A 27,678-nucleotide genomic window follows, 5' to 3' on the forward strand; every position below is an offset into this window, starting at 1 on the left:
AGGGCAGTAAAGGCAATGCCAGGGATGGAAGTGAGTGCTACAGGAAGAGAATTGTACTGGTTAATTGAGATATGTATATCTCAGAATTATTGTTTATTAAGGGATTTCCTAAAAAACTAGGGGCAAGGAAGGGTATCTTTATGATAATGGGAATCTATAGGCCATTTAAGAAAAGCTTTTGTTAGGAAAGCACAGATATTAAATCAAACCCCAAAGGATCTAGTGTAAAGATTGACAGAAGGGGTCTGTCTGAGAATACCCAAAAGTAAGAAAGATACAGCTTATTGGCAGTGTCTTACTATGCTGCCTACGTTCTTAAAGGAATATTCTACATTTAAATAGAAACCTTTTTATTTTCAAAGTTAGTGTTCCCTACATAGCCCCAACCTTTTCAAAGAGAGAAAAAAAAATCGTGCTAAAATCTGCCTTAAAGATGTGACCTTAGTATGCAACACCTTGTCTATTCAGCATCCATACAGCTTTCTGTAGAGGCTAACATTTAGGGACTTATTCACTAAACAGTTAAAGAAGTTACATGGCCAATAGAAGTGGCAGATTTAGACAAAGTTAACAAGATTGAAAAAAATCTTAAAACTCCATAAATTGACATGAATTTGGGCAAAACTTTGTCTCATCTTTGTCCATTTAAGCACGTTTTGCTGTATCCTATATTTGCATATAATTGGACAAACTACACTGCTTGTTTTTAAGTTTCCCTAGCTACATATAGCCTGTGCCTTTTATCTTACAATCTGTCAGATTGTTTTAGAGCAAAACAGCCTAATTATTAAGCCCATTTCATTGTTGCTCACTCTAAGGCAGTCGGAACAATGAAAGCATGCTTTTAGTAAATCTTTCTACAACTTGAGAAATAGAACCTTGGCAAAGACTTCAAACCGAATGTGAAAAGAAGTGATTAAAATATCCAGAGAGCACTCCCAAAGAGCTAGTAATATAGCTGGTATTCTAGCAAAACACCTTTAATAAAGCACCGAGGCACTTGCTGTGAAGCATTTGCTTTGTGCATTAAATCACAATTGTGCTTGCCTATAGAAAAACACAACTTATTCATATTCGTCTGAAATGCCATTTTTCTTGTTTGCGCTTTTTATTTTAAATGCATTTTGTATTTCGACTTCAATAAAATAACATGGCATGCTTTAGGGTTTACCTCTATGCCAGCGTAAGATTCTACAAATGTATCTACGAGCAGCAGTGCACGTAGTCGGATACCCATAAATGACTTGTGTCATTTATGCGTGTGACAGTTGCAACCATACTATCCATTATGTCCCCAATCTTGGAGAATTGGAAAGCGATCAACAATTATGCATAATGTTTAATATACCTAGGGCCTTCTTCACTTCTTGAGTTTGTCAACATTATGTTTGTATTTTAATTACTTATGTTAGAATATGTATATTAATTACTTGCTGTCAAATATTCCCATTTTATAATTGTAAAGTGCTGCAAAATATGTTGGGGCTATGTAAATACTAATAATATATATAATTAGAATGAATTCATATGCAGGTGATTTCCTTGTTCCGTGTACAGTTTCAATGTATACTTCCCTGAAGGTGACCTTGTCATCCTTATCTCATGTGGATAATCGCTCCACATGTATTCACAAATCAGAATCTTTACATCAAGTAAGTGCCCAGTGCGTTAACCCCTTCAGGGCAATGGCTAGGCAAATCCCTTGTTATTAAGATCATAAACTTAATAATTAGTGTCTGTCAGTTTAGTGTATCTGGGGAAAACCCAAAATAGAACAAAAACAAAAATAGATTTGTTAATATTGTGTTTCTTATTAAGCTTGCATAGGGTAATTCTCCCAGAATTAAGACTTATTGGAAACAAAACTCATTTATTCCTACAGCAACCAAGACAAAGAGGAGAATTAGTTGTGTATATGCAATTGTTATTATTATCAAACATTCAACTTTAAATGGAGATAGAGAAGAGAGAGTCTGCTGCATGTCTGACTGTGCCGGGATGATATACCTGGCAATAAGAAATTGTGATGCATTGCCTGTTGCACACCTTATCAAAAGTGAGACAACCTTCCTCACTGGCACTTAAACATACAGGGTATTCCTCCAGCTTCCTCCCTCCCTTCCTTACAAGTGTAATCTCTTCTTTTCAAAATGTATATCTCCTAGTGTTGAGAGATATATAATTCCCAGGTGCTTAGAATTCCAGTTATAATTATCTTTAACTAGGAAGTGGCTAAGACTGCTCTGCCAATCCTGTTTCTCTATCTCTTTCAACAGGGAAGGTAGATTTTTTTTCCCTACAAACCACCTTGTAGCAGAGTTCATGGAACGTATAGTGAAGCGGTGTCCATGCCAGTCTCATTAACAGTAATTGAACACTGATTGCACAAATAAATGGAGGTTGTGTTTTTTTTTTTTTTTGTTAACCTGTGCAGTTTTATTTATTAATAATTATAGAACTAACTATCTTTTATAGGATCCAATGAAGCATAAACATATACACTTATACTAAAATTAGAGATAAACAAAAGCTACATCTTGTCCGAGTGACTTTTTTTTCAACTTATTGTATTGTCACTTTTAAAAAAAGAAATTCAAAATTTTCTCTAGCAAGGGAGATTATTACTAGTGAACTGAAATCCAAATGATGGTAACGTTGAGACTAAAAGAGTGAAGCTGTGACACTAGCCATGTTAGAGAAATGTCCAAAACTGCTATTTTGTCGTACATTTTTCAGTTTGAATTTCAGTTCAACATTTAGTGAATAATTCCCAATATGAAATGATGACCGTTTTGTTTATAATATGAAAGGCTAACTGAATAGACAAAATAAAATAAAGTTGATGATTAGGTTAAGAGTGCACACACTGCCAAATGAGGGTTGAATCTGTACATTATTTGAATGAATTTGATTAAATCTGAACACTAAAATGAGAGAATTTGCCTTCACAGCACATCAACTGACCTCAGATTTACCCCAAAGAAAATCGCCTGTTCCTGTTTGATTTCCCTTGGCGGTTTTCTTGTTTGTATGATGTCATGTTTTGTGATAACCGAACAATCTTATTGTTGAAAAAAAAGTTAAGAGAGAGCTAACCGCTAACAGAAATGTATAGCCATAAATGGCCACTTCACGCATATTACAACCATTTTGCTTAATCTTATAAAGTGTAAACTAGTAATTTATCATGGAAAAAGAACGCACACCGTTGTATAATATAATTAATCAAAAGACTAGTGCACTCTGAAAGAAATCTGAAGTTAAGAAATAATTTCACCATAAGTATCTACAGCACACTGGCAAATCAACAAAGGGAATTCATAAAAAAAAAAAAAAATATTAGAATTAATTTGCTATGAATTCTAATTTAAAATATGAATGTGTGTGTGTGTGTATATATATATATATATATATATATATATATATATATATATATAAGAAATAAGTCTTCTGTAAGTTCCCAGTGAGAGATCTCCTTAATTCTATAGATAACCAAAAACTGACATAAGGAAGGGTGTACATGAGACGTGTCCACCCACTTACAAAATTTCAAAATCAAGATGTCGACAAACAGACTTACTGCTGTTGCCAAAGCGAAAGGTTCTTCCCCAAATATTAGCTAAATGGTGTGCACAAGTATGCACCCTTAGCCTTGATGTTTTTTTTAATGTCTGTTAGATTTTTTTTTTTGATACATATCCATTTTCATTTTCTCCTTAAGACTCCGTAACCTAAAATGTTTAAAATGTAAAAAGATCTGACATGTTGTTTTTTTTTATATACATATATCATGCATTTACACTCAAAATACATTAACATACTTGGCAAATAAAAAGGGGTTTTCTTAATTTTTTTTAAATACATAATTGGACCATTAAGCGGAATAAATGATAGTCAGAAAGTGGTGTTTTCATATTTTATTATAGAATAGTGTTACGTTTAAGTGTACTTTATTTTAGCATGCATCATTTAAAACATATATATTTGTCATTTTTAATCAGTGATTGCAATCAAATCTGTTCTTAGGCAGTAGATGCTTTTTGTTATAAAACTGTCCTGCAAATGTATTTGCTATGAATTCATAAGTAAAATAATATATTTAGCAATTGTCTAATAGTAAGTAAAACCTAAACATGACAAATCTGCCTGCCAATGTAAATTCTTCAAGAAATGGCTACACTTGTATTTTTTTTAATTTTTTTAAATAATGTGTTACTTTTGTATGTCAGTAATAACTTTTTGTCATATCTACTAAAAGCATACACCAGATATGTAATGTCACTTTACGTGTACAATATATGTTAATGTTTTGTTCATGAAAATGACAAAGAATATTTCTTTGTTATATATTTGAAAACATGATGGAACAAAGCATATATTTGCTTTAAAATGAAGCAATTTTAGCATAATTTCTACAAAATATTAAATAAAATTAAATAAAATCACCTTTTACATGCGCCTCAAAATACCATGCCTATTGTACTTCAAATGTCCACCAAGAATAAATGTATCCTTTAACTTGAGTCTTGAAACATGTTATTCTTCATTGGTTTTCTTCTTAAATCGTTTTCTGAGGAAAAATGTAGAAATTGTATGGCTTTGTTTTGTCTGATCCTTCCCCTTAAAGGTCTGCCATTTCTCTGCATGCCCTTAAAACTCTTGCTGAATTCTCTGCAGTGCTTAAATACGTGTCTTGCCACAAAGCTGTAATGGATCCTGCTGCAGTATTCTACTCAGCCAGAGGGAGGGAGGGAGGATAAACGAAGCAAATGGAGCTTTTATTTAACATGCTGCCTGGAGGGGGGGACACAACGTTTGAGATTCATTTGAACACAACCTCCCCAGCCACCCACCACCCCATAGAATTTTTTTTAAAACACCCTCCTTCTTTTTGTTGTTTTTTTTTTTTTTTAGTACATAAGCAAGGTTTAGAAAATAAAATTATTATTCTTTATAAAGCGCCAACTAATTCCATAGCACTGTACAATAGGTGGACTATCAAACATTTTATTTGCAACAAAACGAGCTGGAGGCACAGGAATTAAGGGTGTTCGGGGCCCTGCTCAAACCAGCTGACAATCACTTGTAACTGATAGGATTATTATTGTTGAGTAGCCCCAACAAACTATCCTATAGCATTATTTAGAATGTAGTAAAAGAGTATTGTTGAGCTAAAATCATTTTATTAGCTGGCGGAGAATTATGGGAAGTGTAGTCCAATAGGAACTGGAAGCCAGATTTAGAAATGCCACTGTTACATGATTTAGTCGGACTGTCAAAAGTCTCAGATAAGACTTTAATTTTCAATCACTTGTTTTCTTATAATCTATGTACTTTAACCTCTGGCTGCACTAAGAAAAAAAAAAAAAACAACCAACCCTTGTTTTATTTTTGTGATGTTTTCATTGTAGCTTAGAGACGCCATCACTTGTGTTATAGTTTACCAGGAAAATAAACATTCCCTGCCCTTAGATAGGGAAAATGAAGGCGGTAGCAAAGTGTCAAATTGCTGTTCATTGTTTGAGAATGTAAGTAATGATTAATTGGCATAGGGACTGTAGAATGTGCTGAAAATTCATAACCTGTCTGTATGCCTGTGAAATTGAGTATTCTGCATAGTAGGCAAGCACATTAAGGGTGGTCTTATTCAGACCCTGTAGAACCTCCTCTGCAGCAGTAAAACATAATTAGAAAATGAAAGTAAGAGAAGGGAACCATTTAGATTAGATGAGCTTGTTCCTGCCTTTTGCAAAAACATAACATTTATTAAAGGAGCAGTATAGTGCAAGGAAAACACTCGTTTTCCTGGCACTATAGGGTCATTAGGTCCTCCCCCACCCTCAGGGCTCCCTCCCACTGGGCTGAAGGGGTTAAAACCTCTTTAGCCACTTACCTTAATCCAGCGCCAGGCTCCCTCGTCGCTGGTGACCTCCCCCTGCCGACGTCCGCTCCAAATGCGCGGGAAGTGGCGCACGCGCATTGAAACCGCCCATAGGTAAGTTTTATTTAATGCTTTCCTATGGACGTCCAGCGTCTTCTCACAGTGAGAATCGCGGAAGCGCCTCTAGTGGCTGTCAGTGAAACAGCCACTAGAGGCTGGATTAACCTTTAGTGAAACATAGCAGTTTCTCTGAAATTGCTATGTTTTCAGCTGCAGGATTAAAACTAGAGGGACCTGCCACCCAGACCACTTTATTGAGCTGAAGTGGTCTGGGTGCCTATAGTGGTCCTTTAAATACAGTGTTTGACAAAGTTAGCCACTAGCTATTGTGGCAACTCCCATGAAGCTTTGTCAGATTAATATTTGGAGGGTTGTGCCTGTCTGCCATTTCTAGTGTAATACTTCCATCGTGGAAATTATTGAGGGGAAAAAGGGACCAGAACAGTGCTTAATATAAAGCTCCTCATCTCCTACCCCACAACACATAAGCACATGTATTTAACAGAGGCCAGAATTCTTGAAACACAGTGTAAAACACCCGATTAGATCCGATTTATAAATAATAGCTATAGCTCCAAATTTAGAAAAAATGGATAACCGCGCCTTAAAATGCAGTAATGTAGAAAAATGAACAAAAATTAAGTAAACATAAATCATGTGTGCATACTTTTTTGTTAAAAGTCTATGAAGTCTTTGGCTGTTATACAGAACATGGTATCTCAAATAAAAAGGAAAGAGAGAGACATTAATAGTGCAGTATGTCTTTAACACAGTGAAGCAAAAACTCACTCACAATTTATAGAGCTACAGCGAGCTCTGCTGTGTAGGGCGTAGACGGTACAATCCCCGTCACTGGATATATTTTCAGCTACAGTGGTGGTAGACTTTATCTGTCTCTCCAATACTGCTGTACTGCTGTGCCCGGCGCCTGTGGCCTTGGGAGGGGGGCGCCCGGCGCGAGTTCTGGTGCGGTGCAGCATGCGCCTTTGTCAGGACGAGGGTGCGTGGGACATTGCACCAACTCTCCTTGAGTTGTGGGCGCTGGGCGCGGCACCTGTCGTATTTCAATTTACAACAAATTGTAGGTAGTTTTGACATACCTTAGTATGCAATTCAAATTCCACCATACCATCATTATTTGTACTCCTCCCATGAATGTGAATGTGCAATCATATGAATTAATTGAAAATTGAGTAAGCTGATAGCACACAGAACATTCATTTTTCGTATGGATGGTGGAGTACCATCAAAAGAACCATTTTTTTTTTGTTTAATCATTTACATGATCATTTCTCTTTAGTAACGATTTTGTCTTTATTGTTTTGTTTCTTACTTTGCTTGTGTCTCCTCTTCCATTGTCATTGTACCTTGTATGCCTTCTGCAGTGATAGGCACGGTTGTATTGCACTTCATTATACAAGTAAACTTTATTAAACAAATATTGCTTTCTTTGGTGAAAGCAGATTCTGAGCTGCGTCTTCTGGCAATCTCTCCAGGCAACTCCAGGACAAGGATATGAATTAGTAATCCAGTTTTTGACGCCCATGCCACCCAGCTCTGCTTGGTTTAATAAAACTTTGGGAAGGTTTCCAAATAAGCAAACACTGAAAAAAATATAAACCTTTTCTAATGACTCATAAGCAAGATTTCTGTTTCTGTTGCCAAGAATTTCCAGTACTCTTCCATGCAGAAATCATTACTATACATGTTGCTGTTGTCTCTATAATCTGTTACCTAGTGGCATACATTCAGAAGTGCTTTGCATTTTTACCAAGACAACTTAATACAGCAAATAGTTGAGAAGTAAAAGTACGTAAGCTTTTTTTTAAATATGCAGAATTATAAAGTGGCGTGGAATATGTTTTGGAGTTTCCTCAAGGAACTGTATGTTATTTGATTGCTGTATGTCATGATTAAAGGGACACTATAGGCACCATAACCACTGCAACTGATTTAAGTGGTGATGGTGCCTGAATCGGTGGATACGAGGTCCCGCATCACTTGTAAATGGCTTGCTCACCATTTAGCAGAAATTATTTGTCTCCTGCTGCCCGGCCTATGAAAACATTTCTGACTCCCTGCACGCCATACCAGGGGTAGCTGGCAGTGAAACTGCCTCAGCTGGCTGGTCTCTGCCAATCACTGCCCAAATCGGTGGCATGAATTGATATAGCACAAGGCAGAAGCATAGTTCTGTGTCTAATAAAAAACAAAGATAAAAGATGGCGCTAAAACTATTAAAATATCATATGTAAAACCAGTGCAGGATATAGAAAATTACCAAAGTGTATAGCCACTGAATAACACTTACGGAAATTGGAAAAAAAGGACTATGGTGATTGCGCACACAGTAGATGATATCCTTGTATTAAGTGAAATCCCTAGGTTAATATTTAGAGCCTTTCTAAATTGGCTCTAAACTTTAGAAGCAGATACATCAATCAGATGTGGGTTTGAGGATTTGGGTCCCTTGGAAAATATCAGAAGTCTTCTTTCTTTTGAAAATCAGGAACAAAGTTGCAAAATGGATAAAAGGTAAGGACTTTTATTGAAACAGTATAAAATAAAAATAAAGCAAAGCACAACGCATTTCGACCTAATGCAATAGGTCTTCCTCAGGTGCGTGTGCATATGTTCTCTGCACAAAGAAAAACAAAGAATTAAAAAAAAAAAAGATGGACGATTCTCTAAACTTTGTGGCCATTAGAATCTACCCTTTCACTCCGAAAGATACATTTCAAAGAGTCATCGCGGGCACACCCATGTATTATTGACACTGTGTATGTTAGGTTACAGTTAATTATGTCTTCTATCTATTGAATTTAATTTTTAAATAATTATTTAAAAATAACACCTTCTGGTGGAATAAGATATGCATATACCTATATTGGAGCGCTAAAGTGCAGAGAGTAAATGGGGTAACTTACCCCACATATGTATTTATATATACAAGGGAATATTTCCAGTACATAAAAGACCAAAAAACAAAAATATAGTGCAAATCGTAATTATAAACATATAATATATCCCTAGATGGTCAGATCACTCACATGTGTATGTGGATGTGTATACCTATATATACACTGCTCAAAAAAAAAATAAAGGGAACACAAAAATAACATCCTAGATCTGAATGAATGAAATATTCTTCTGAAATACTTTTGTTCTTTACATAGTTGAATGTGCTGATAACAAAATCACAAAAATAAAAAAATAGCAATCAAATTATTCAACCCATGGAGGTCTGGATTTGGATTCACACTCAAAATTAAAGTGGAAAAACACACTACAGGCTGATCCAACTTTGATGTAATGTCCTTAAAACAAGTCAAAATGAGCCTCAGTAGTGTGTGTGTGGCCTCCAAGTGCCTGTATGACCTCCCTACAATGCCTGTGCATGCTCCTGATGAGGTGGCGGATGGTCTCCTGAGGGATCTCCTCCCAGACCTGGACTTAAAGCATCTACCAACTCCTGGACAGTCTGTGGTGCAACGTGACATTGGTGGATGGAACGAGACATGATGTCCCAGATGTGCTCAATTGGATTCAGGTCTGGGGAACGGGCGGGCCAGTCCATAGCATCAATGCCTTCGTCTTGCATGAACTATTGACACACTCCAGTCACATGAGGTCTAGCATTGTCTTGCATTAGGAGGAACCCAGGGCCAACCGTACCAGCATATGGTCTCAAAAGGGGTCTGAGGATCTCATCTCTGTACCTAATGGCAGTCAGGCTACCTTTGGCGAGCACATGGAGGGCTGTGCAGCCCCCCAAAGAAAGGCCACCCCACACCATTACTGACCCATTGCCAAACCGGTCATGCTGGAGGATGTTGCAGGAAGCAGAACGTTCTCCACAGCGTCTCCAGACTCTGTCACGTCTGTCACATGTGCTCAGTGTGAACCTACTTTCATCTGTGAAGAGCACAAGGCGCCAGTGGCGAATTTGCCAATCTTGGTGTTCTCTGGCAAATGCCAAACGTCTTGCACGGTGTTGGGGTGTAAGCACAACCCCCACCTGTGGACATCGGGCCCTCATACCACCCTCATGGAGTCTGTTTCTGACCGTTTGAGCAGACACATGCACATTTGTGGCCTGCTGGAGGTCATTTTGCAGGGCTCTGGCAGTGCTCCTCCTGTTCCTCCCTGCACAAAAGCAGAGGTAGCGGTCCTGCTGCTGGGTTGTTTCCCTCCTATGGCCTCCTCCACGTCTCCTGATGTACTGGCCTGTCTCCTGGTAGCGCCTCCATGCTCTGGACGTAGTGAGCTGATGCAAGAAGGTTTGCTGTGTCTGTCAGCGTAGTGCTGACAGACACAGCAAACCTTCTTGCATCAGCTCACATTGATGTGCCATCCTGGATGAGCTGCACTACTTGAGCCACTTGTGTGGGTTGTAGACTTTGTCTCATGCTACCACTAGAGTGAAAGCACCACCAGCATTCAAAAGTGACCAAAACATCAGCCAGGAAGCATAGGAACTGAGAAGTGGTCTGTGGTCACCACCTACAGAACCACTCCTTTATTAGGGGTGTCTTGCTAATTGCCTATAATTGCCACCTGTTGCCTATCCCATTTGCACAACAGCTTGTGAAATTGATTGTCACTCAGTGTTGCTTCCTAAGTGGACAGTTTGATTTCACAGAAGTGTGATTGACTTGGAGTTACATTGTGTTGTTTAAGTGTTCCCTTTATTTTTTTGAGCAGTGTATATTGGCTCTGTATATATTGCTGTTATTGCCCTAGGGCAGCATCACACCACTCCTTCAATGGAATATATCCTCCAAAAAAAGAGAAGAAAGAGAGGCCGCCAATGTGTAATATCACCAGTATAAAATAATAAAATGTTGAGTTTGGTATTGAGCTCACCTTGTATAGAGCCTAAGTTCTGGTTCTAAGGTATGTTGGTATAGTGACATTATAGAGGGGATGGCACTTTCCCAATGAGGATTCCTGAGGCTTTAGAGGACTTTTAATATACTATTACATCTATTAACCAAAAAAACCCAATAAAACAGTAATACTAAAAACAAAAGTGTAAAATACTGTCCACACTTGTAAAAGAGATCCTTGTCAGGCAAAACATGTTTCACTCCTTCCTGAGCTTCTTCAGTCAGGTGTAAATCAGTCCCAGGAATCTTCCATCTTTATTAATATTATTAATTATTAGTTTTGCTTCTCAAGCCAACCATTTCTGTCCTTCTCAATGTACACTGCTTCTTTTTTGCAGCAAAATTCTCCTGTGTAGGATGTGATGATTTTTCTAGAGTTTTAACTTTAGTGAACATTATGATTGGCCAGATCACATTTTAGTTTGCTGGGCGCTTACTTTAGAAGTTACACAGAATTAAGATTTGCTACATTTGTAGGATCTCATAAGTGTGTTTTTTTTTAAACTTCTATGTAATTTATTTTATTTGTAAATCATTTATTTCTTGTTTAGACTATACTCCTGAAGCATCATTTTAAATAAGGCAACAAAGTAGCAAGGTGGTTACATCTACACAAGAAAAACATACAGGGTTATACAGTAAAGTGAGACTTGCAGGGAATTCAAAGTAAACTTCAAATTGAAGGTCAAATGAACCAAACTGAAAGCATAGCCGACTGGGACATTTTTGCCGGTTTGACTATTTTCATGATACATTTGAAATTCACTTGGAATTCCTGGCAATTCTCGCTCTAGTGAATAGCCCCGATATTCTTTTTGGAACAATTACAAGTATATCTAATATTTTGCTTTGATGAAAACAGGATGTTGAATATTGTTTTTTTTTATTTATTTTGTGCTAAGGTCAGAGGAAAGTTTACATTCTGATATCAGGACCACTTTACATGAAATAACGTTTTATTACTAAATTTCAGGTAGTTGGTGTGGCAGATCCTCGTTCTTGTGCTAGGGAAAAGATCAGAGATATGTTTAACATTGATGAAGACAAACTTTTTGAAGGTGAGTAAAAAAATCCCTCCTACATAGATAATGCAGTTATAGTATAATAATGAATAGAACTACAGTGAGTACGGAGCATGCATTGTCTATATCCCTGTGGACAGCTTTGGAGCCCTGTGAGTGGTACCTGAAGATCACATACTCTTAAATGGAGACTAATAATGAAAAATACAATGTTCTGGCTGGTGGTCAAATGATTTTTGGAGGAGACAGGAGCTGATTAATGAAAAATACATCTTCACATCAGGGTACATTTTAGCTGGGCTAAATAGAGGACAAGCACAGATCTTGAGCCTCCCTCTGCCAGAAAACAGTGAACGGTTCATCTTCGACCTTATTTTCCTGAATAGTTAGGAAATTAGATTGCATCCTCTGGCTAGTTATATTTCTGGCGTAAGCAACCTTCGGCACTAAAGATGCTCTGAACTACGTCTTGCATAATGCTTTGCCAGCATTATGGCAGTAAGTGCATTCTGGGAGATGTAGTCCACAACATCTGGAATGCCGAAGGTTGCCAACCTCTCTTATATGTCATAGGGATAACAATGGTTAAGGGGAAAGAGGGACTGCGTGAGAAGAAGGCTTGGACCACACAATGTTGCATGGAAAAATGTTAGGAGGGGAAAACAAGGTTACAGGGATAGGGTTATTCACTAAAATGTGAACGGTAATGAATTTAAAGTGAATTATTATTATTAATATTGGTATTTATATAGTGCCAACTAACTCCACAGTGCTTTACAATATTATGTATGAGGTATATTTACAATAAATGAGACAATTACACAGTGACACAGGAATAATAGGCAGATGAGGGCCCTGCTCAAACGAGCCTACAGTCTAGAGATTCTAGAGAATTCAAAATTAAGTTCAAATTTTAGGAAAAAGCAGCGGAACTGAAACCATAGGTGACGTGGAGATATTTTTTTCAGCGCCGCTATTTTGGTGTAACATTTGTAACACACTGAAATCCTGGCAATTGCCAGTTTGGCACATTATTATTATTATTTTTATTACTACCATTTACATAAACCAAAATATTTTGGTTGGAGGAATAGAGAAAAAAGGTTGGGTGGAGATAAGAAAGGAGATAAGAAAGGGTGAGATAATACCATGATAATTCATTACACAAATTTTAGACATCAACTAAAATTATCATGGTATTAATTTTAAGATGTAAATTTTTTTATTGTGTCAACTATTGCCTTTGTGACTATATAGAATTTATATTATGCACATTGTCAATGGTTTAGAATCTTTCGCTTGATATTTACTAAATATATTGATTTGATAAAGTTTTATAGATTAAAAGAACATGCCAAGCATCAAAACCATTATTAGTCTGCTGTAGTGGTTATAGTGTTAAGAATGCCCTGGCTCTTAATCTTGCCTCGGTCCTGTGGCCTCTGTCTGTAGTGGTTATGGTGCTTGGAGTGTTTCTTTAACATGATTTAATTCTTACCCTAAAGGACGCTTTTTAAACTAATTTGTCAAATGTTTTTTTTCCCACTTGATATATCTAGTAGCAAATTCTGGACTATTAACATCACATGAAATTGTCTTTCTGCAGACTGGACAGTTGCAGTTGAGAGAGAAAAATTTGCAGATGCCGTGATAATAGCGACTCCAGATAGGGCACACAAGGTATTGGATCTGTACAGACTTTTGTAGCAATTCATTAATCAGGTCTATGTTGCAGCTGCATGACAGGTGCAAGATGAGTAAGGAAGGCTGAGCCCTACTAGTATCCTTCAGTTTTTTTTCTTTTAACAGCTCATTGATCTCGCTGCAAGAGCACCTCAAGCATATGACTTGAACTCTGAATACACTCTTCTGTCTGTTTGATGACCATGTAATGTCTGCAGGCCTAGATTTCACACTCAATGAGCTCAGAATCTTTGACAATACAAACTTCAACGTATCTACATTCATTTTTATATGCCCTGAGTGAATTTTTTTTTTTTTTTTTTTAAAACAACTCACAGGAATTATATATATATATTTTTTCAATTCACAACATGTACCCATTAAAAAGCTAAGACTCATGCTGGCAGAGTTCTGAGAGTTATTGAAAAATATAAAAAATAACTGCCGTTCAACAACATCCAAGTTATTTACTAAAGTGAGAATTCAAAGTGAATTATAAATTTAAAGGGACAATCTACTGCCCAAATACAATATTAAAAAAATCACTGTTTAGTTGAAATACCCAAATGAAAACGTGCCTGCATTTTTTCATTTGCGCTATATCTAAATACCGCTTGCAAAACCTGCAGTTTCTTGTCTGCTGCCTTTGCAAAAACCTCCCCTTTTAACCCCGCCCAGACTTTTTTTTTTTTTTAAGGTTTTATTGAGCGGTAAACGATACAGTAAAAAGAGAGGTACAGGGTTTACCGATAAGTTTAGGAACATTGTGAGTTAGACATTGTTTCATACATGGTATCAGCTTACACGTAGCATCTCAATGTACTGCTCTGTTGCTCAGGTAACAGAGTCAACACTTCTCATGGCAATTCTGTATCTCAAACAATAATAAAAGGCAACTATATACATTTGAAATAAAATTAACGAAAGGACAATTAAGCAAGCGTGTGTGTCTCGCGTAGTTGTAGGAGAGTTTCGTTAAGTTTTCAGAACCGGTTAATCGGTTGCTAAACGTCTAGTTGTAATGTCAGAGTGATAAGGGCATGGTCAGACCAAAGGATGGGACATATGTTAGAGTCTTTCAGCATATGTAAGTGTCTGTGCGATAATAAGAGCAGGTCTATACGGGAGTAGGAGTTTTGTGACTGCGAGTAAAACGAGTAGTCTCGTGTTGTCGGATTTAATATCCGCCAACCATGGATCAGTGCCCTTATCTTGTGTTTGTGTCTAGAGTCCCTATTTAAATTTGTGGTGGTGTTTTCCAGTCGAGGATCTAAGGTGATATTGAAGTCGCCCCCTACCACCTTATACTATCTATATACACCCTATTGATGTTTGCAAAGGTAAATAACTGTCCTGCTAGACCCCCTTTGACAAATGTGAATCTACCCCCCGCACCTAAGAGGTGAACCATATGATCAAATGCTAGATTTCCTGAAAATAGGATTGCAGTCCCCCTCTTTTTTTTTTTTTCTTTTCTCTGCTAAGTTGAAGAAATCAAGTGGGAATCTGTGGTCCCTAAGTATTGGAGCTACAGTGCCTCTGAAATGGGTTTCCTGCACAAAAGCTACTGAGGCCTTTGCCATGTGGAATTGGCGCAGTGCACTTGCCCTTTTTTTCTGGGCTATTTAACCCTTTAGCATTAACTGATACGACCTTTAGCTGTGTCATTTGCATCATTGTGGTAAGTAACCTTCTGTGGTCTTGCCTGTAATTATATGTCCGAAGCAATTAAAAAAGAAACAGAAGTGCAGGTAACTAACTGTACACTTATCTAACTATTTACAAAAAACAAAATAGGTATCGGGGAGAGTTTTCTCCAACAGTCACAGTCAAACTGTACATACGACAAACTGCATCAAAAGCAAAAACCGGCATCATTCATAATCACCACCGTTCAGCCAGAGAGTCCCGCAACTGATAAATGCTCCAGAGATCAAGTGAGAAAGTACGAGCAGTTCCAATTCCAGAACCTCAATCTGGGCCTCTGTCAGAGGGGCTTCGCATGCCTTGATTTGGTCTTCGCCGTGGGCTGATTTGGCCTGGGTGCGATGGTGCCATGCCATGGCGGTATTTCCGGGATGTGTAAGACTAGCTTCTTAGTGTCAGGGCCTGTTATAGTGTGGTTAAGGCCATCGTGACTAACTGTCAGGCTGAGGGGGAAACCCCAAAGGTATTTCACACCTTTAGCTGTTAGTGCCTCTGTGAGGGATTTAAGTATTCTATGGGCTTGCAGTGTCGACCAGGGCAAGTCCTGGTAAATTGTGATAGTGTGATGGTGGTATTTAATTGGGGCTGCCTAGCACACCTTCCGCAAGAGATCTTCTTTGAAAGCAAAATAGTGCAGCCTGCATATGTTATCTCTTGGTGTGTCCGAGGAGATCGATCAAGGCAGCAGTCCACGGTGCGCACAATCAAAGGCCACCACTGTGTCTTCAGGCCTTCCCATTACCATCCGTGTGCTTATAAGATTTTCAGTGCCTTCAGGTTCAGACATCCCCCTGATTCGCAGGTTGTTACTGCGGCCCCTATTGTCAATATCTTTGATGTATCTGTGCAGGTGGCATATATGTTCCTGCTGCTGTTTGACCTGCTGTTTGTGTTGTAGGACTTCTCCCAGTGCGGTCTTCCTCTCCTCTTCCAGGTCAAAAACTTTGGTCTCAATCTTTTCCAGTTCGCCTCGTATGGAGGTGATGTCTCTCTGGATTGTTGTTTCCACTTTGCAGAGCATGTCAATGATATCCGCTTTTGTGGGCAAATGTTGTAGTAGTGCTCTTATATCAGGAGGCGCCTCCAGGTTCGTGTCTTGACCTGCAAGGGCCGGAATTGATTCTTCCTCTGTGCTCGCATTATCAGTCAGCGCCATTTTGGCCTTCTGTGTGGTCCGCAGGAGTTCCGAGAGAAACTGCTTAATTTCCGCGTGTTCACGAGTCTCCATGCCTGGCAATTCGACATCTTTTGCGGCGCGGGTTTTAGGCATTCGCTTAGGGGGCATATCCTGCGAAGGATGCCATGTTTAAGTTATTTTAGTGCCTCGTGGAGCGGAACTCGGAGCTCAAGCGGCCATTTTGGTTTCCTGTCACCCCCCTCCCCCCCACCCAGACTTTCTGTTGCTGTCCAATCACAGACTTCACAATACAGCTCAATGAGAAGGCAGGTGCTGCTTCTTGAGTTTAGCTCCACTCGGCTAACAAAACCAGGAAGTAACAGGACCTGTTATCTGATTTACAGCCAGAAGGTGTAACAAGGTTAAATCATAAAAGTTTAGATTTCTAGTGAAAACTGCACTTTTTGAAAAATGAAAAAAATAGGACACGCTCTTCACACATAAAGCTTTTCAGCAAGATAATGTGCTTTAGGGGTTTGGCGTGTCCCTTTAAGGCCAGAGTAGCTAAACAAAAAGCATAACTGACTTAGAGAATTTTTCCAGTGTGGCTATTTTTAACCTTAAATTTGAAATTCACCCTGAGTTCTCACTATAGTGAATAACCATGCTTGTTTTAAAGCATGTGAAATTACCTCCTATAGCAACACTGTCCTGTACTGTCCAGTATATACTCCTTAGTTCATAAGGTCTGAGTTAATTTTATCAACTAATTATATATACCTAAAGTAAAATAAACTCTACCAGATTAGCTTTTTTTCAAAATGCTGTTATATCGTGGGAGAAGTGTCTAATAGTTTCACATGCTCATGTTCTCACGGCCCACAAAAGCGATCTTCATGATTAAGAATTTTGTTGCAGATATGTTCTATAAAAATAGTCTTTGAAATACATTATATAATTTGATCATTATTTATTTTATTGTTTTATTTTTGTGCAAGTCTGTATCTGCCTTTGCCAGTACCAAATAATTTTTTTCAAGGGTGGTCAAAGTGAATTGAAAGTAAACTTTTTCAAGGTGCTGCCATCTTCCCATTACTGGCAGTGACGTACTGTCGGTGCCGTCATCTGCTGATAGTATGCGATAAAATCTAAATCCATTGCTCGAAAATGAAGACAAAGGACCACGCAACACTAAGAAGGAGAGACGTGATTGAAAGGTGAGTATCATGGGAAAATTATACTTGACAAAGGCAGTGGAGCTACCTTAAGCTCCATACTTTGTCAAGCTTTATCAAATGTAGGAAATACTCATAAGACAAAGTAGACCCTACTTTGTCTTGTGTTTTAAAGAGAAGTAGATCAGAAAAGAAAACCGATTGGGAAAGAGGAAGAGAAGAGGAAACCTTTGAAAAAATGTAAGTTTGGGGTGAGTTTAAAACACCTTTCTCTTAGCACCAGTCTATTTTTCATCACCTTGTTCTTCACCGAGATCCCACACCTTCAATTTGTTTTTCGCTAAATTGCAGTGAACACCTTTTAACATTATACTGTATTGAAATGAGAAGTTGAGGCAAGTGTAAAGTATACTTGTATCCACTGAATACATGCCTGGTTGCCAACATATCTTGGTGGTAGGCTGACTTACGTGTCTTTCTTTTTAACAGGATGTTCTATATGCCTGTTTAGAACTTCATGAGGTTCCAGGGAAACATGGGGTTACAGTGTAAAAATAAAACCTAGCACAAGTCAGAATACTTTCAGTAATATATTTGTTTGTGCAAAATTCTCAGAGTGATAGTTCCTCTTTAAAAAAACCTCCATTCTATTGCAACTAACCACAAACGCAACCATTTGTTCAGGTGCATCCGGTTACTGCTTACATCTAAACCACCTGCAGCAACGGTAGTAGTCTACATGACTCCCCAGGCATGAAACGCCTCTTAAGCCCATCTCACCCTAACATTTTGAGTACTTGAATTGGAAATAAATATTTTGTTTGGAAGCGTAAATGTTAATAAAGATTTAGTTTAAGTACCCGTTGAATGTATACCTCTGGTTTATTGTGTTTGAAAATAATTGATAGACTCATGGGTGATTTTTTTTTTTTTTTTTTTTTTACACATAGAAGATACCGACTCTGTACTACCTGCCCTCCATCAATAGTACTGCCTCATTTTGTGAGCTTTAAAAATGTTTAATTCTCCTCTTATTCACCCAGAGAATCTGTCACTTATCCTGCAGTACCAACATCAGTTCCCCATCCATTCGTACACTTACTGCTGCCTCCAGATTCCAACCAAACCCCAAGCTAGACAATTAACACACAAACATCCCTACTTACTATTTCTTCCTAATATACCCCTAAACCAGCCAATGGTACCCAAACTAAACTCTGCACTAGACAAGCTTTTAGAAGCCAGGTACACACCAGCCATGACCCGGGACCTTCTCATCATCAGTCACTGCCACATACCTGCTTCTGACCCTCCAACCACCAGCCCTTCACACCAGCCACCAACCCACAAATAATCTTGCCACCAGCCACCAGAACCCAGCGTATCCCCATACCAGCTACTGAACCACACCAGCTGCTGATCCTTCCAAATCTGCACACTGGATGATGGTCAGTTAATTGTGCCTGAAAGGGGTAGTTAAAAAAAATAAAATAATAATTTGGATTGTGAGAGCTGCTTAATGAATGACATTTCCAATATACCACTTGTCTCTGTGGTTCAGATGTCACGCACAATAAGCCTTATGACCAGGATGAAGTGACAATTAAAAAAACCAAAAACTTTTGTGCCCCATCTTATCATCATAGACAAATTGCATGGACCTTTCTACCTATTGTCTGCTCTGTGTCTTTTAATAATAATATCGCTGCTAAATTGTCTCTAATATGTTTTGTTTGTATTTCCAGGATCCTGCAATAGCATTTGCTAGAAGAGGTTACCATATTTTATTGGAAAAACCCATGGCTGTAAGTCAATTTTAGTAAAGTAACAGCTTCCTGCAACTCACTAATATAAAGGGAAAAACCACCAAAACAACTTTAGTTTAAAAAAAAAAAAACAGTTTTAGCACTGCATACTAACTGATGAATTCTCTGCTATTTAGGAGTGAAATTACTTTGTTTATGCAGACCTAGTCACACCTCCCTGCATGTGACTTACACAGTCTCACTACAATTTTCCTGTAAAGAGAGATCCAATGTTGAAACGTTTTATTGCAGTCAGTTTAATTTAGAATTTCTCATCTCCTGCTCTGTTAATAGCCTACAGGAGCCTCCTGTGCGTGAATAAAGTTCAAATGACAGAGCAGGAGATAAAAACGTCTAAACTTTGCTGCCATGTCTGATTGAAAATTAAAACTTTTCTTCATCTTGTCTCTGTCCGTGACAGCCAGGAGATGGTGTGCCTAGGGCTGCATACATCGTACAAAAGCGATTTAACTCCTAATTGGCAGAGAATTGAAAGGTGACATTGTAGGGTCATGATCTATACACCAGAACTGCTTAATTAGGCTAAAATTATATTGTTGCTTAGAGTATCCTTATAATGTATTTATTTCTGTTTAATCAAATGTATCTCTTTTCATGTTAAGACTGTGTATGGTGTTAAATACCTTTAAAATGTGAAGAATGTCTCACTACAGTTGTATGTTTTGCTTGTTTTGTTACAACATTGCTATCATCTGATATTTAGTGGCAAAATTCCCAGATTTTACTAATAACATTATTATGCATAACTCTTTCTTTATTTCCTCAGCAGCAAAGATAGAGGAATATAAATATTATCAAAAATGAAAGAAAAAACTGTATAGGCACAACAGGCAACCAATCACATAATAGAGGGAGTCACTATATAAGTCCTGTGTCTCCCACAATCCCCCTCTTTCTTGCGAAACCGAAGACCAGGTAAGATGAACGATGTCCCACTTGACCGGAACAGGAAAACGGGAACAATGCGATAACTTCAAGCTAAAAAAGACAGATAAATATGGTAATTCCCAAACTCAAAACTGTAGACTTACCAAATACATTCTTCGAGAATCATATACAAAATCGAATTCTGCTCTCCTCCTCCGGCCGCGGCAGAGAACACAGTGCCGGGTCCCGTGTGGAAGCACGAGGAGGCAGGGGAGGGCAGGGAAAGGAAAACACCCCAGGGGTCCCAGAGGGAACACTAACGGCAATGGTAAATAAAAGCAAATAGTACAATATGCAAACAAGGCAATATAAAGGAAAAGGCAATACAATTAAATGCAAACCAAAAACGGATTATAGAGAGAAGAGCAAACACTTATCTGTCTGAGGAAGCAGCAAAGAAAGAGGGGGATTGTGGGAGACACAGGACTTATATAGTGACTCCCTCTATTATGTGATTGGCTGCCTGTTATGCCTATATAGTTTTTTCTTTCATTTTTGATAATATTTATATTCCTATATCTTTGCTGCTGAGGAAATAAAGAAAGAGTTATGCATAATATGAGCCTCCGTGTCTTTTACAAAATTAATAGGCTTCATAGAGAGCAGTCATCTTCCAGTAGTTACATTTGATGCAGCTTATGTGACTCTGTTACATATTTAAATGTATGCAGTTGTTTACTAAGTCAGGGTTTAACAATAAATGGAAAAAACTAAAAACTAAAAAAAAAAAAAACCCAAAGCTGGAATGGGGTTGGCAATTGTATATATTTTTGGCTAGTAATCACTGAACTCTTTGCAGCTAACACTCTCTAGTCACACTTCAAAGCATGTGTTTATCATACCCCTCCATTAAAAAGTAACATTTACAACATGCTTATGACACCTTCAAAATGTGCCGACAATTAATGTGCTTAATGGTTTCATTGTCATTAAAACTGTGAAGGAGAGAACTAAAGAAATGTATTATTTTGGGATAATACACTTGACATTATTATTGTTCATGTAGTAAGTAGTTCATTAATAAGTGTAAACTATAAAAAAAATAGCCAAAAACAACTAATCCAAAACTATAAAAAGATAAAAAAGATACTTTTAAAGTTCTTTCAATTTGTGCAAATTCACATGTACTACACCATCGGTTGACTATTTAGTAAATTATACCCCCAATGACAACACGCAGGCTATGCATTTTTTTTAATTGGGGTATATTTTAAAAACAGCTTGCCTAAGATTGCCTAAGATCTCTTGACTGCAGCTTTTGCAGGCACTCCTCTTCTTCCCAGCCCAGACTTTCTGTGGCTGTCTAATCAAACAGACAGTAACAGGAACACGGTGGATTGATGGACAGCCAGGAGGGTGTTACAAAGTTAATTTATAAATGTACCAATTTATATTACAATCTGCACTTTTTGTGAAATGGAATTTTGTGAAAATAAGTGTTTGGAGTGTAAATGTAAAAGAAACCTAAAAAAAATAAAATGAACTGAATTTGTTAGCAGTTGTCCTTTAAATAGCAGGGCTCAGGGGGGCTTTTAGACCTGGAAGAGATATATGGGAATTGTAGGACAACCACATCTTTACTGCCACAGCTCATCAACTCCTGAATGACCTACTTATGTATGCAGTCTCATATTTCAATATGTGAATAAAATGTTGTTTATTAATCATTTCAAGGTAACTCCTGAAGATTGCTGTGAAATTGTATCTACGTGCAAAGAGAACGGCGTCATGCTTGCAGTTGGTCATGTTATGCGATATCATCCAGTCTCACAGAAAATAAAGGTAAGTGCATGCCTTACTATTGTCTTTTTAATTGGCTTGTATTATAACACAAGAACACAATACAATATGTTTAATTCCAAATGCTGAAACATGCAGATTTTTGTATAAGAATACATTTTGGCATTTCCTGTATATAAATTACAGAAGCTCTCTAAGTAACATAACCATTACACCTCTTTGGATGACCGTTCTACACTGTGAACACCTTTATTTACATCTAAAGTAAACTTCCTCATTAGCTGTACCACCACACAGAGGTCTTGCCATAGGTGCTGGGAGAGCCCAATTGTTTTTGCAAACAACTCAAACATTTTATGACATGAACTCTAGCGCCCATGAACTTTTTTTTTTTAAATTCTTTATTTTTGTTGTGCGTAAGCTTATAACATTCGCTTGGGAGGTACCCCAAAGGCATATCCTCCAGCGCATTAAAACAGTTAAAACATAGAGGAACACGATAGAACGAGCACATTTTTGGTTTATAAACTTCAGCATGGCTAAACCGTTTTGTCAGTAGAATAGAGTGCAAAGATAAATTCAAGGATAAGCTTGGACAGGCTTAGCAAAATAAGAGTAACAGTCTGGCTATACATGCTGTTCGAAACAATTTAGCTGAAGATCCTATGACTGTTGTTGGTCATACATTGCAAGCGATCAATATTGAGGTAAGTAGGCTAGTTATGTCTCACTACCCGGCGACAGGCCAGCTGAGCCTACAAGGCATCTAAACAGGGTGGGGGCACTTAATGAGGTTTGCACAATTGTACATTAATAGTTACTCATGAGTTAACTTTAGATAAACATTATACATAAGAGATGAATCACAGGCTAAGCCAACATGTCTGTGCAATATTCCGATGCTTTGCATGCTATACCCTAGCGTGCATAAATGTAAATTGTAGCATGGCTCATTGGTTAGTTTTAGGTATTTGTCGTAGGGCCCAGAAAAAGTAACAAAAAACAAAAACAATAATAATCACTGGGTTGCTAGTCATATCACTAGGTTGCTGTTTCAACATATGGGTACCGCAAGCATTGTTTGCGTGTCCTGAGCGTCTTTGAGGGCTGCTTAGCCGATGCCAAGAGCTTGGAGGCTGCAGGTACATAACAGCCAAAGTCTGTTTAGCCCCGTGTGGATGCCCCTCCAGTTACTGGTACCGCTGTACCCTCGTGTTGTTCTGCTCGGGTTTCGGTTCCTGTCTTCGCCGGGCTTGTGGCTTCTTGATCTCTGCAGTGTTTGCGGCTGATATCTCTGAGCAGGAGCCCTCCTGTGGCGCGATCTGCGCTTGGAGCAGCGGTGCCCACCAGATTGCCATCTTTCGTTGCTACTGTGGAGAGACTTATTGGGCTGTCGGCGTTGCCGCTTTGGTCGTTGGACCGGTGGCGCCCTCTTCTCTGTCTGGGCTCTGCGTGAGGTTTGTGTCGGGTGCTTCCTTTGGTCTTTGCTGCCTTTAGGCCTGAGTTGGGCCTGAGCGTGTGGGTCCCATGGTGTGGTATCCACTTGTCTCCTCCCCATCTTGGCCCAGAATCGAGCGCAGATTTTATCAAATTTTATTAGCCATGGCTCTGCATACATAGGTTCCTGGCGGGGAGCCCGCGTGGGGGTGTTTACTCGTAAAGTAGGCAGCTTGCCTAGTAGGCCGCAACCACTGGAGTTACTGATGCTTGTTAAAGTTCGCCTGAGCGAGTCAAAGGGCTCCAGTGGGCAGTGGAGTAGGGACCGGGATGTCCCCCTGGTCCAGGGAGGGGGAACGAAGCACTGTGTGGTCCTGCTGGGAGAGGGAGTCCGGGACAGGAGACACTCCCGCCCATAACCCTCGCTAGGCCGCAACCGCTCTTTAGTGCTTTTGGCAGCCGGCATTCCGGTTTTCCGAACCGGAACACTCCAGTTGTCGTCTGTGGCGAGTAGAACCCTTTTTGGGTCTGGTTAGCCGCAGGAGTCTTGATTCGTCGCTTGGGTGATCATTGTGCTTGAGAGCTCCTGTGAGTTGCGACCATCCGCCATGCTGGCCAGGCCCCAACCCCTGCCCATGAACTTTTTGCACCATAACTTCTACAATGAGCTCTGGTGGTTATGGTGGATAGAGTGCCCCTACAAAGTATTTAGTGCTTTTTTTCACTAAAAATAAATACTTCAAGCTCCATAAACATTACAGTGTGCCTTAGTGGTTATGGTGCCAGGAGTGGCCTTGTCCCCTGCAAAGTAAGTAGTCAAACCATTTTAAAATGGTTGGACTTCTTACCTTGGTCTATCAATCACCTCTCTCTGCCTCCACTACAGCTTACACAGAGCCGTATGCTCCCTGTGTGACCTGGAGCTGGCAATGCGGCACTTAGTTCCTTGGCTGAGAGTGATTCACTGACACTCTCAACTAACTAGCTAGCCCTGCATTGCAGGGCTTTGCTCAGGATAGCTAACAAAACTCCTGAAGACTGTAGTGGTGGCAGGGTGTGGCGTCCATCTGACCACAGGTAAGAATTCAAAACGATTCAAAACAGTTTGACTCCTTGCAATGGTGGGGCAACAAGGGCACTCCTGGCGCCATAACCTCTATAGAGCATTATAGTGGTTATAATGTTTTTTGTTTTTTTTTAGTTATCCTTAAACTCTTAGTTCCCTCTCTTCGTGTTATCTAACTCAATAATTGATATATAATTGATATATGGTCTCATTTCTCATCTCAATTATTCTCATTTTATCAGTTTGACCAAATGAGCTCTCTCAGCAGTGGGTATATATATATATATATATATATATATATATATATATATATTTACTTTATGGAATCTGTATGAACCAATGAATTGTGGCTCCTGATGTCCAATCTTACTCTATCTGTTAATAAGTAGCAAGTAATAGATTATTTATTTCTGGCTGTTGTAGCTAGGTTTCTAGTAGGTAATTATTTATTAGCAATATTGTATGTTCACTCGTGCGTAATCTAACAGAAAACTAACATATTAACTATCATGGAATCTTCTGCACTAGAATGTTTACATGTTCTGAACGTTACAGCAACATAATGAGTGTTGAACTCTTGGACAACAAGCTGTCAGGGCACCACACAGCATGTCCTTAAAATCTTATAATTTAATGGTATGGCACCACCAAATTCCATCAAGCTGGATACTTTAAAGGTATTATTTGACAGAAAACAATACAGGACGTTTTGAGTGCCTGGGCCAAATACTTATTAAAGGGACACTATAGTCACCAAAACAACTTTAGCTTAATGAAGGAGTTTTGGTGTATAGATCATGCCCCTGCAGTCTCACTGCTCAATTCTCTGCCATTTAGGAGTTAAATCACTTTGCTTATGAACCCTAGTCACACCTCCCTGCATTTGACTTGCACAGCCTTCCATAAACACTTCCTGTAAAAAGTCATCTAAAGTTTATCCTTTCTTTATAGCAAATTCTGTTAAATTTAGATTTTCTTATCCCCTGCTATGTTAATAGCTTGCTAGACACTGCAAGAGCCTACTATATGTGATTAAAGTTCAATTTACAGAGCAAGAGATACAATTGTTTAAGGTAAATTACATCTGATTGAAAGTGAAACCAATTTGTTTTCATGCAGGCTGTGTCAATCAGAGCCAGGGGAGGTGTGGCAATGGCTTAACCGAAACAAAGTGATTTAACTCCTAAATGGCAGTGTATTGAGCAGTGAAACCCGAGAGGCATGATCTATGCACTAAAACTGCTTCATTAAGCTAAAGTTGTTTAGGTGACTATAGTGTCCCTTTAACCCCTTAAGGACACATGACATGTGTGACATGTCATGATTCCCTTTTATTCCAGAAGTTTTGTCCTTAAGGGGTTAAGTATGTATGTGGTAAATGTATTGGATGTTTTTAGGTATGCAATAAAGTCATCACCAGAAACTGATTCTTTGGCCATCTGTTGCATTTAAAGAATTCTGGGAGCTCTTGACATGTGGGTTTTTGACATCTCTGCACTAAAACATGGTGGGCTAACAGGTAGCCCAATGCAGAAATACAGCCATCATCATTCTTTTACATCATTTAGGCAGGCAAATCATCATGGATATTGCAGTTGTACCTCCACTTCAGGCTACAACAAATGGAGAACAACAGTTAGGGTTCTGGTAATATTGGCATTTTGGATTATTTGAATAATATTAATGTAGAAATGTGCATAGCGTTAACATTGTTCAGTAAATAGCCAGGAGATTATCATAACACCTTCATCACAAAAAAAGTTACATTATTTCTCCATACTTATGTGTAATTTTCAAAGTTTTGCAATCATCTAATGGTCATATTACTATATACGGTAATTCAATTATTATCTGACAAAGATCTACGCTGGAGTTAACTCCTAACTGCTATGGGTTTAGTATATAGGCTCCCATATTTTTGGACCATTAAAAAGACCATTCGTTAGTCAAAATTCTATTTGATGTCTTTATGTATTAAACGTGACTTTTTAATAATGCTGGATCATTCTATTAGACTAGAATATATGTTAGTGAGACATCTAATGAATTTACCGCTACATTTTATATGAATGGCTGCTGAGTCTTCTCTTATCCAGCGTGTTTCTTTGTAGCAAATCATAAGATATTGTCATAAAACATGCAGAAGTAGACCATTTAGCTTCTTGCATGTCCACGGAGAAGTTTTTTCATGGTGTCATCTTCTAGAAATATTTTCTATCTACAGCTTTATTGTCTTTATCTTTTCAGGAGCTTATGGATTCTGGTGCCATTGGGGACATTGTGCACATTCAACATATGGAGCCTGTAAGTGTCCATGCAGGGTAAAAAAAATGGCTCTTTGTTGGGTGAGGGAGAGCCATGGACCATTTACCAGTGTGTTACAAAGTTTGACAAGGCTATGTTATATGTGTAATAAACCAGAGTTCACAATGCATCAGTTCATAATTCTTATTATTTTCATGGATAGGGGAAAACAGGTTTAGTTCAATATTTCTATTGTCTTAATGGGAATCCTATTTTCTGAGATATTATCTGGTATATGACAAGGCACATGGGACAACACCACTGATGATTGACTGCCTATGTTTCTAGTTTAAAGTTGTTGTTGTAAATACGTGCGACTTAAGGATACTTTGCTGTTGTTCTCAATCATGAAAACTAATGTATACATACAGTCACAACAGATTAAACTGGGAGACTGATAGTATAGCTAGAAAACAGCAAAGTATCTTAATCATGAAAATTATTGTATACAAACACAAATACACACCATGTGTTACTGTGATGTTTATTGCTGTGGAACTTTTTGAAACATGAATGCACACCGCACATTACTAGGAGTGTAACTGTTGAGGAACTCTTTGATACATTCACATACTTTGCACATTAATGAAGATATACCGAAGAGCTCGGTAATACTCTTGTGTATATATAACATATACATTACCCAATTACCCACTTAGGTTGGACACTGGCATTTTGCACACTCCTTTGTCAGAGGGAACTGGAGAAATGAAAAGGAAAGCACGTTTTCTCTGCTAGCCAAGTCATGTCATGATATCGATCTAATATGTTACTGGATGGGAAAGAAAAGGTATGATTATATGTTTTTTTGTTTTTTTTTAATTAATACGATCCAGTCTCATAC

General features: G+C 38.4%; 1 protein-coding gene across 1 annotated transcript in view; it reads left to right on the forward strand.

Annotated features, from left to right (window-relative positions):
• LOC134578072 (uncharacterized) overlaps positions 1-27,678 on the forward strand; it is a 125,505-nt gene that overhangs the window by 26,787 nt on the left and 71,040 nt on the right. The window contains exons 4-9 of the mRNA XM_063437046.1: positions 11,804-11,888; positions 13,459-13,532; positions 19,280-19,339; positions 21,962-22,069; positions 26,778-26,834; positions 27,494-27,624. Of these exons, the coding sequence (XP_063293116.1) occupies positions 11,804-11,888; positions 13,459-13,532; positions 19,280-19,339; positions 21,962-22,069; positions 26,778-26,834; positions 27,494-27,624 (515 nt within the window). The remainder of the gene's footprint in view (positions 1-11,803; positions 11,889-13,458; positions 13,533-19,279; positions 19,340-21,961; positions 22,070-26,777; positions 26,835-27,493; positions 27,625-27,678) is intronic.

Source organism: Pelobates fuscus, chromosome 11, assembly GCF_036172605.1.
Source record: "Pelobates fuscus isolate aPelFus1 chromosome 11, aPelFus1.pri, whole genome shotgun sequence".
In the NCBI taxonomy this organism is placed as follows: Eukaryota; Metazoa; Chordata; class Amphibia; order Anura; family Pelobatidae; genus Pelobates; species Pelobates fuscus.